This window comes from Lepidothrix coronata, unplaced genomic scaffold, assembly GCF_001604755.1.
Source record: "Lepidothrix coronata isolate B3197 unplaced genomic scaffold, Lepidothrix_coronata-1.0 Scaffold199, whole genome shotgun sequence".
Taxonomy (NCBI): domain Eukaryota; kingdom Metazoa; phylum Chordata; class Aves; order Passeriformes; family Pipridae; genus Lepidothrix; species Lepidothrix coronata.
Window position 1 is genome coordinate 1,138,555 of NW_016690379.1, and position 9,649 is coordinate 1,148,203.

At 62.8% G+C, this 9,649-nt stretch overlaps 1 protein-coding gene across 1 annotated transcript; it reads left to right on the forward strand.

Moving 5' to 3' along the window:
- The first annotated feature begins 431 nt into the window (after nt 1-431).
- ETNK2 (ethanolamine kinase 2) lies at nt 432-9,643 on the forward strand. Its single transcript, XM_017832067.1, has 8 exons — nt 432-656; nt 4,375-4,634; nt 5,116-5,253; nt 6,346-6,488; nt 6,601-6,684; nt 7,144-7,313; nt 7,955-8,028; nt 8,178-9,643. Exons 1-8 carry the CDS (start codon nt 432-434, stop codon nt 8,248-8,250), a joined length of 1,167 nt encoding a protein of 388 aa, XP_017687556.1. The 3' UTR covers nt 8,251-9,643.
- Nucleotides 9,644-9,649: the final 6 nt, after the last annotated feature.

The window sequence follows — 9,649 nt, forward strand, 5'->3', positions numbered from 1 at the left end:
CCCGGTGCGGGCGGGATGCGGGTCCGCGGCCGGGTCCCGCTGTGGAGCGGGTGGGATGCGGATCCGCCGGCGGGTCCCGGTGCGGGTGAGGTGCGGATCCGCCGGCAGGTCCCGGTGCAGGTGGGATGCGGGTCCGCCGGCAGGTCCCGGTGCAGGTGGGATGCGGATCCACTGCCGGGGTCCTGGTGCGGGTGGGGTGCGGATCCGCTGCCAGGGTCTCGGTGCGGGTGGGGTGCGGATCCGCTGCCAGGGTCTCGGTGCGGGTGGGGTGCGGATCCGCTGCCAGGGTCTCGGTGCGGGTGGGATGCGGGTCCGCCGGCGGGTCCCGGTGCGGGCGGGCGCTGCCGCTGGCGGGGAGGCGGGCGGGAGGCGGGCCGGTGACTCATGGCTTCCCAACGGCGGGCGGCTCCTCCCCGCGCAGCCCCCGGCACATGGGCCGCGGCTCCGGCAGCGCGGAGCTGGCCATGGCCGCACCGCCCGCCCGCTGCCCCGACTGCCCGGGGCCGGGGCCGGGGCCGGAGCGGGGGGGCGGTGGCGGGACCCCCGCCGTGCCCCTCCTCGGCATTGCGGTGGACGAGCGTGACGTGCTGCCCGGGGCGCTGCGGATCGTGCGGGAGATGAGACCCGGCTGGGAGCCGGCCAGGGTGAAGACCAAGGTACGGGGGCGGGGGGGACACCCTGCGCAGAGACCCCCCCCCACCCTGAGAACCGGCCGCCGCACCCCCCGCGGGGGTCGCCCAGGGGGGCTGCAGAGCCCGGCCAGGGCGGTGGGTACGGGGTTATAGGGTCCCCCGAGATTATAGGGGTTCGCCTGGGGGCGGCTCTGGTGCTCACCCTGGGGGGCTACAGGGTCTGCCCTGGGGGGTCTGTGGGGTTCAACCCTGAGGGGCTACAGAGTCTACCCGAGGGGCGCTGTAGGGATCGTGCAAGGGAGGCTGCAGGGTTCACCCAAGGGGGTCTGTAGGGTTCACCCAAGGGGGTCTGTGGGGCTCCCCGTGGGGGGCTATAGGGCCAGCTCTGGGACAGCAATAGACCTCACTCGGGGGGGCTGTAAGATCCGCAGGAGGTGACTGTAGAACCCACCATGGGGGGCTCTAGGACCTGCCAAGGAGGGTGTGATGCACTGTCCCCCCACTTCTGGTTCTTTCTCCCCTCCTCTCTCTGAGCATAACTGGGACCCATCAGATGTGCAAAGGGGTGACACCTCCATCACACACATCCCCACAAGGTTCAGGGATCTCTCAGATGGCCACTGAGAGGTGACTGTGAGAGCAAGTGTGTCCCCAGGGTCCCTGCGGGCTGCCAAGGTGTGGGAGGAAGGCTGGAGGGTGCCCACAGGAGCAGCCACTCCTGGGAGCTGCTCTCGCTTGGGTGACTTGTTGGCTCTCACCTTTCCTGGGTTGTGTGGGCTGAGCTGCAGTTCAGGTGGGAGTTGGAGTCCAGCTCTGAATCCCTTGCACGGGACAGGGCTTGGCCATGTGGAGCTGGCAGGGCTTTGCTGGCAGAGCAGGGCTGGCACCTGCCTGGCACGGCAATCCCTTTCTCCCTCCTCACCTCTGCCCAGAGGTACCAGGTCCCTGTGAGACAGGCTGGTGGTGTCTGTGCCCTCAGCAGCCTCCTGGCGACGGGCACTGGAGTCTGGAGGTGCTGGAACTGGGTGCACTCACACGTCTGTGTGTGTGTGTGTGTGTGTGTGTGTGTCCTCCGCAGGCACATGCTTCCCGTGTGCCTGGAGTGCCATTAAAAATGTATTAATAGCCAAGTGTAATTAAATACAAGAAGCTGCAGGAAAATCCATCTGAAAGGGCAGATGGCAATAGGCAGGAAGCTGGGAGCTGGAGTTGTAGGGGCAGGAAATGTCTCGCTCTGTGCAGCGCCCAGCACAGACCTCGGTGGTTGTGGAAGGACCCCAGTATCCAGGCTCTGCAGGCGTTGGAGGGGTCAGTGTTCAACAACAGCTTGTGTGTGTGTTTTTAATTTAAAAATAAAGGGGAAAAAAAAATCATAGGGGTTGAGGGAAAACCCTCCCGTTGCGTTTCTCTCAGCTGCTATTGCAGGAGCCGTTCGGGAGGGGACTGGAGCAGTGCAGGGTCCTCAGCTGGTTCCCATTAGCATTCCCGGTCCCTTTCCCGGTGCCCTGGAGCTGTGCCCGCTTCACACCACCTCGTTGCCCGGTGTTGGTGCACAGTTGCCTACAGGGGCTGTACCAGGCTGTGCCAGTGGCACGGGAAAATCTCCCGGAGCTCAGGGCAGGGGGTGGAACACTGGGAGAAGGATCTGGGTGCTCGGCCTCCCCTGCCTGCCTTCTCCTTGCTGGGGGCTCCAGGTTTGCCCACTTCCCAGGGCTCCTGCTCCTCATCCCTTAAGCACCTCTGTGCCAGTGAGTCAGCCCGCTGTGCTCTCAGGGAAGCATGCACTCCTCCATCCCTCATCCCGAGATAAGAGCAGCAGCAGCGGCCGGAGCCAAACCCCTGCAAGGACTCCGGCATGGCTGGACTTTTTCAGCCTGATTTTGGCAACAAGTTGCCCTGCTGCAGCCTGGCACAGGCTGGGGGTGCTGGGCCAGCCAGCACGGTGGTGCTTTGGGAATGCTGAGGGGTCTCCAGCAGGTGCAGCACCAGGTGTTGGATTTTGCTGCTTCCCTTCAGCACTTTCGCACAGGGCTCGGCTCTCACTTCGCATTTAATTGCTGCAGAGCTCCTGGTGTGGAGTCTCACGCTGTCAGGCGCCTTTTCCTCCATCCCTGCTGTCACACAGCTGCAGCAGGGAAGGATTTGGGCTGGTAGCAGGGTGGCTGCAGTCTGGATCCACAAGGAATAGCACCAGGCATCTCCCAAGCAGCTGCGCTCATTCCTTGGGAGCTGGAGGAGCTGCCGCCTCCAAAGCAGGCGAGCCCCTGCGTGCAGGTTGCTGAGGAACCACGTGTGCGTCTCCAAAGTTAGTGGCCTGGAATTCAGGGGGGGATAAGGCTCAGTAATCCCGTTAAACCTGCTGGAAAGGGCTGATCGGGCCGTCGGGCAGCAAAACCAAAGCAGCACAAGGACTTTGCTGAGCATCTCGAGGTGGAGCCGCTCACCTGCGGCTGAGAGGGGACAGTTTTCTGCGTGGATGGGCCACGGCACCTCTGCTCCCTGAATTTCCAGCCTCTGGGGCCTGGCAGGACAAGGAGAGGAGGGCTGAGCGCGGCACCATGGTAGAAACACAGATTATCTGCCCTGGGAAAAGCAGCTTGAGAGGGTTCAGCCTGTCCCAGCAGCCCCCCAGGATGAGGTGGCTGCCTCGCCGCGTGCTGTGCTCCCCCCAAATCCACCTCCAGCTGTGGAGCAGGGGCCGTGAGCGCCGTCTGACTTCGGGGGTCTCATTCCAGTGCTTTGAGTTCCCCCTCGGGAGGCTGCACGGGGAGCCCTATATATAGGCACCCTATATGGGAGCGTGGGTTGCTGAGTGGGATGTCTAAAATTATCCATCCCACCCCCGGGCTCCGCGGCTGCCGGAGCACGAGCCCTCACCCCCCTCCTGCTCCGCCAGCATCACACCTGCTCCGGCTCCCCCATCCCAGAGGGAGGAAGGAATCATTCCCATGTGGAGCAGCAGCAGGCAGTGGGACCGCGTGGGGCTGGGCATTCCTCGGCGCGGGGGTCGATTGGGGCAGGGGTTTCCCCGTGAGGTGACCGAGACCCAAAAACCCCTCAGGGGCACTGGAGGTGACCGAAATCCCGGCAGGATGGGGAGCGGAGCCCGGCAGCAGCCCCGGCATGTGCACGGGCAGGCGGCCAGGCCGGAGCGACGGGAGAACAAAACTCCCTTTCCATCTGCGAGGAGCCGTCAGAGCCGGTGACACGGGACGTCCCCAGCAGAGACATCCCCGCCTATCAGCGCCCCGGCCCCGCGGGGAGGGTCGGAGGAGGGGATGGGGTGGTGGTGGTGTTTGCTCCGGGTTGTTTTCTGCCTTGCTGGGCTTTTTCACACCCCCCCTCGTTTCGTGCCAAAAGATTTACGCCGGTTTTTTGGGAGCGATTCCCGGGGCTGCTCCTGTGCCAAGAGTGCTGGCGGCACATCTGGCCTCGGCCATTCCTGAGCTGTTCCTGAGCTGCCAGGTGGAAAAAAAAGAGCAGGATTTCCACCCAAGCCACCAGCTTGGTGCTGCTGGAGCCTCGTGCCTGTGGCCCCCCGCAGAGCCCCTGTTCACCCCCAAGCCTCCAGGCCTTGCAAACTCATGTCACCTCCCATGGGAGCTGTGCTGCCTCACGCCTTCCTTTGCCCGCTCCTGCCGCTGCTGTGCCACTTCCTCCCTGGGATCTGCTGGTGGGAAGGGGTTTCCCTGTTCCCAGCTGGCACGGCAGGGGTGTGCAGGCCACCCTTCTCCCCCTGCAGCTCTTCACGGATGGCATCACCAACAAGCTGGTGGCCTGTTACACGGACGAGGGGATGGCGGACGCGGTGCTGGTCCGTGTCTACGGCAGGAAGACGGAGCTGTTGGTGGACCGGGAGACGGAGCTGAGGAACTTCCAGGTGCTGCGTGCCCACGGCTGTGCCCCCGACCTGTACTGCGCCTTCCAGAACGGGCTCTGCTACCAGTTCCTGCCGGGCATCGCGCTGGGGCCCGACCACGTGCGGGACCCCCACATCTTCAGGTGGGTGGGTGGGACCCCCGTGTCCTCCTCCGGGGAGCCCCAGGATGGTGGGATCAGTGCTCCTCCGGTGCTGCTCCCTGTTTCCAGCTCTCCCCTCGCTGCTGTGGCTCTGGAGCAGTGCTGGGGCGTCGCTGTGTGTGCAGTCCTGGGTGGTGCTGGGGGATAAATGGGCAGCTGGGTTTGTCACCAGACCTTTAAAGCGTCAGCTTTTGGCGAGTGGAGATTTCCTGGGAGCCACGGCTTGGGGCTGAGCTTGCCCTGGAAAGGTGAACGCTGTCTGAAATGCTCCAGAGGCTGATTGCTGACGTGGAAGGGGGTTTCAGCTGTGCTTAACCCCGGGTTTTTAAACACTCTTTTTGGGGAATCCCCCTCGACACATCCCAAGGGTCTTTTGGGGATGTCCTGAGGGGGATTTTGAGGAGTGCTCTCCTCTTGGGAGCTGCTCAGAACACCTCTCACCCCTCACCTGTGCTCCCCCCAGGCTGGTGGCTCAGGAGATGGCCCGAGTCCACGCCATCCACGCCAACGGGAGCCTCCCCAAGCCCATCCTCTGGCAGAAGCTGCACAAATACCTCACCCTCGTGAAGACAGAGCTCAGCCCAAAGGTATCCAACCCCAGGTAAAGGCAGAGGGATCCCAAAGAGCCAGGCTCTGGCTTGGGCACCCGCTGCCCACCCAGCTCTAAGTCTGTGCAGGTAAAGCCTCTGGGGGAATCTGGGGATGGTTTTTTGGGGCTGGATCTGGTCACATGGCCACTTCTGGATCATGATCCCTCCCTGAACCCCAAAAGCAGGTGGGATGGAGACACCTCCAGCACCTTCCTCCTGCCAGTCTGCAGGTGATTTTTGCCATGTTAGAGCAGAGGCAGCTCAGGGATGTGTCTGGGCAGCATCCAGGCAGGATCCAGCCAGAGCCATGGCCTCCCACCTCCTGTACTAATCCTCCTCCTCCTCCTCCTTGGAATTTAAGCCCAGAATAAGCTGGAGCTCAGGCCGTGCTTAAGGTGGGGATCTGAGCAGCAGGGGTGAGCTGGTGATGATGAATACTTGAAACCCAGCATAGATTAAAGCAGCCAGTTCCCACTTCAAACCAGTTCATCCCATTTCTGGGAGGTTGGGTTGACCCCAGGTGAGTGTTGGGGTGTCTGGGAAGGATTCGGGCAGCCCCAAGAGGCGGAGCAGGTGAATGAACCCCAAAGCAAGCCAATCATTAACCCGTGGCAGGAGGCAGCAGGGCTTTTCTCAGCACTCCCCCTGCCGCAGGCAGACTTTACCCAAGCCCGTGCCTTCCGTGCAGCCAATTAGGCAATCATTAACGAGCTCTCTTCTTGGAACTGAGACTCCTGAGGTTACTGGGAGGCTACGTGCCCTGGCAGAGTCCAAAACATTCCCGTTGCCTCGGGGTTAGTCGGTGTTCGAGGAGTGAGCGCTGGGGCGGTTCAGTGGCAGGTCGGGTGAATTTGGGGAATGGATGTGGTGGTTTAGGGAGAAAGGAAGGGCTGAGGCCGGGCCATGGTGTCTGCCAGGCTCCCCCGGTACCACGCAGCCAAAACTGCCCCCTCCCAGCCAAACGCAGCCTCGTTAGCCCTCCTTTGTGCCACTGATGGGCTCGTTTAGCACCAAGGGAAGCCCGGGCAACGCCGCCCCTCTGCCCCCAGCCCCCAGCGAGGCTCCCCGAGAGCAGCAGTGACTGCACCCCTCCCCTTCCCCAGCCTCCAGCAGGACGTGCCCAGCCTGGAGACGCTGGAACAGGAGCTGGCCTGGATGAAGGAGACGCTGTCCCAGCTGGGCTCCCCCGTGGTGCTCTGCCACAACGACCTGCTCTGCAAGAACATCATCTATGACAGGACACGAGGTCCGTGGCGGCAGCTCCGTGTGCCCAGCGAGGGGTCTGTCCCTCGCCCACCCCCCCCGGGGGGCTGTCACCTCCGTCCCCCCCCTCACAGCCCCTGTCTGTGCCCCCACAGAGCACGTTCGCTTCATAGACTACGAGTACACCGGGTACAACTACCAGGCTTTTGATATCGGGAACCACTTCAACGAGTTTGCAGGTGAGCTGAGCTCCTCTCCCTGCACCAAAGGTTCTCCCAGCACTGGCAGTGGCTGTCCTGGGGTCTCCCCATCCATGGGGATGGAGGAGGGAGTTGTATCCCCCGTTCCGTGGTGGGAAATGAGATCTCCCCATCTCTGGGGGTGGAGGGGGGAGTTGTACCCCCAGTCCCGTGGTGGGAAATGGGGATGCCCATGGTCAGAGTGATGTGTGAGGGTGGGTGGGTGTCTCTGCTGGTGCTGGGCATCTGGATACATCTGGAATGCAATTCCTCCATGAGCCTGGCTCTTGACCAAAAGTCTGGGTGGTGCCTTGAACCAGCAGTCCGTCCTTGGTCTGTGCACACCTGGGGTTTGCTCACCTGGTTGTGCATGACAAGAGCCCCGTGGCCACATCACTTGGCCGTGGAGAGTCCCTCCCTGTCACCCCCGTGCCCCCACTGACCCCCCTCCCCTCTCAGGTGTGAAGGAGGTGGATTATGGCCTCTACCCCAGCAAGGAGACCCAGCTCCAGTGGCTGCACTCCTACCTGGAGGCCTACAAACAGCTCACCCAGGGGGACCCAGGCGGCTCTGGGGTGTCCGAGGAGGAGCTGGAGACTCTCTATGTGCAAGTGAACAAGTTTTCCTTGGTGAGTGGTGGAGGTGGGAAGGAACCCAGGAACGAGGGGTGGAAATGCAGCCCAGGGGATGGGGTTTTCTCTGCTCTTGGGCTTGCAGCTCACCTGGGGAGGATGGGGGTGCAGGTACCAGCCTGGGGGTTTGAGGGCACACTGCCCCAAAGAGCCTGGCAGCACCTCAGAGGCACTGAGCCCCTGGGAAAGGTCACAGACAGCATTGGCTGCCTGCAGCCCCACCGACGTGTGCCAAGGGACAACGTGCCTCTGATAGCCATGGCCTTGGACATTCCTTCAGAGAGGCCAGACATGAGGAAATCCTCTTTGATAATTGCCATGGGCAGTCCGAGCCAATTTTCTGGAAGCTTAGGGCAAAATGTCATCTGGTTTCCTGGTGGGAGGGACATTCCTACAAGCGCAGGGGCTGGTACCCTGAGCACACTGTGTTCAGCATCCTTCCTGCTACCATCCCTCCCTCCAGCTGGGACCAGCCTCTGGAGGGTACAAAAATACAGGTGTGGGCCAGCCCCTGCTGGCTGCCACCCCTCCTGTCATCACAGCAGTGGGAATTCTGGGGCTGGGCCAGGAGAGGCACAAGAAACTCATCCCGTGGGCAGAGATGCTCCTGCTCCTAATCCTTGCTTTGTCTGCTGCAGGCATCCCATTTCCTCTGGGCGTGCTGGGGCCTGATCCAGGCTAAATACTCTACCATAGACTTTAATTTCTTAAGGTGAGTGCACCCCGTTTGCTCCCAGCACAGCTCGGTGTTAAATCTCCGGAGCCAGAGGATCCCGGTGGTCCCTCCGTGCCACAGCCGGGGGACACAGGGCTGGGGGGGACAAAGCCCTTCAGGTGTGTCCCTCTCTCGTCTCTTGGCAGATATGCAAAGTTAAGGTTTAAACAGTACTTCAAGATGAAGCCGGTGGTCACAGCCCTGCAGGTCTCCAAATAGCCCCACTGGCTCCGAGCCCCCGAGCTCTTCCGTCCTCGCTGCGTCCACGGCCCCCGCATCCCCCTCGCCCTTCCCCACCCCACCAGGGGTGAGGGCAGGTCCTGACGGTGGGCAGGGGGAGGAGAGGAGCTCTGACCCGGCCACTGACCAAAGGGGACCCTGGACATGCCCGAGACTGGACCATGAGATGCTGGAGAGGCCCCACGGCCCCGGAGAGGCCGCTGCCCGCACGAGGCAGCCCCACCATCGCCTTAACGCCGAGCCCCGCTCGGCCCCGTGCCCGGCGGGTCCGTGCCCTGCTGGCACTGCTGCTGCTTGGCCTGGCACCCGGTTTGCTCCCTCTGTGCTGTCCCTGAGGGGCAAAACGGGTCCCTCCTGTCCGCTCAGGAGACCCCAGAGCTGCCCAGTCACTTTGCTGCCCGGCGCTCACGGTGTGCCCGGCGCCTTTGCTGTGCCGTCCATCCTCTCGTGCCCTGGGTGCCACTGGGGCTCCCACCCCCAAACCAGCACCTTCCCTGGGTCCGTATTGATCCCAGGCATGGGACCCTTTTCCATGAGGGGTGGGAGCTGCTGTGCTCCAGCTTGGGTGGTGCGAAGGAGGAAGGGGCAGAGCCAGCCGTGAGCCACGTGGGTTTGGGGCCAGGGGGCTGCTGTGGGTGGGCCCTGGGTGTCTGCACCCCCTGCACTGTGCTCAGTCCAGGGCTGGCCCTGCCTGTCCCCACGGCCATGGTGTCCCACACCTCCATTGGGTTCATGACTTCCCCATAGCATCCTGTGCTTCCAGAGCAGGGGGCTCGAAGCTCTGCCTTCCCCGACTCCCCCAGGGCTGGGGGTGTTGGTCCTGCCCCTCCACCCTCCCTGTGCTCCTCTCTGGGCTGTGTCCCTGAGTGGGACCCCCTGGCAGGAGGTTGGGCAGAGCTGACCTGCTCCTGGAGCCAGGCACAGCTTCCCCCCCTCAGCACTCAGCTGCTCCCCCACCACAGGCTGTGTGAGGGCTGTCCTGGCCTGCTGAGCACTGTCCAGCTCATCACAGTGGCTGTGCATCACCTGGGGGTGGAATGGAATCCCTCTGCACCCGCCTTGGCTGGTGGCTGTCCCCTCCCTATGGGCACAGGAACCTCCCCCAGCAAGAACCAGGACTGTTGTTGCATCTGTGTTTGTTTCGGTGCAAAATAAAAGCTGCTGGTAGCTGAAAATTGGGGATGGTGGATCTGGGTGGGGGCTTGTGCATCCCTGGGGCTTGGGGGTGCTCCTGACCCTTCTTCAGCTGGAGGTGCCCCTTGCTGGGGGACTCCCCGTTCAGCCCTCGACCCCAAACTGGTAAAGTCCAGGCCCAGATCTCTGCTCCAAAAAGTGATCTTTACTGTGCCAGGGGACTGGGGGACGATTGTAAACAGGT

Coding starts and splice junctions, on each gene's coding strand:
- ETNK2 (XM_017832067.1), top strand. CDS start 432: ATGGGCCGCGGCTCCGGCAGCGCGGAGCTGGCCATGGCCGCACCGCCC. Junction 4,635..5,115: donor CGGGACCCCCACATCTTCAG/GTGGGTGGGTGG, acceptor TGCTCCCCCCAG/GCTGGTGGCTCAGGAGATGG. Junction 5,254..6,345: donor CCAAAGGTATCCAACCCCAG/GTAAAGGCAGAG, acceptor CCCCTTCCCCAG/CCTCCAGCAGGACGTGCCCA.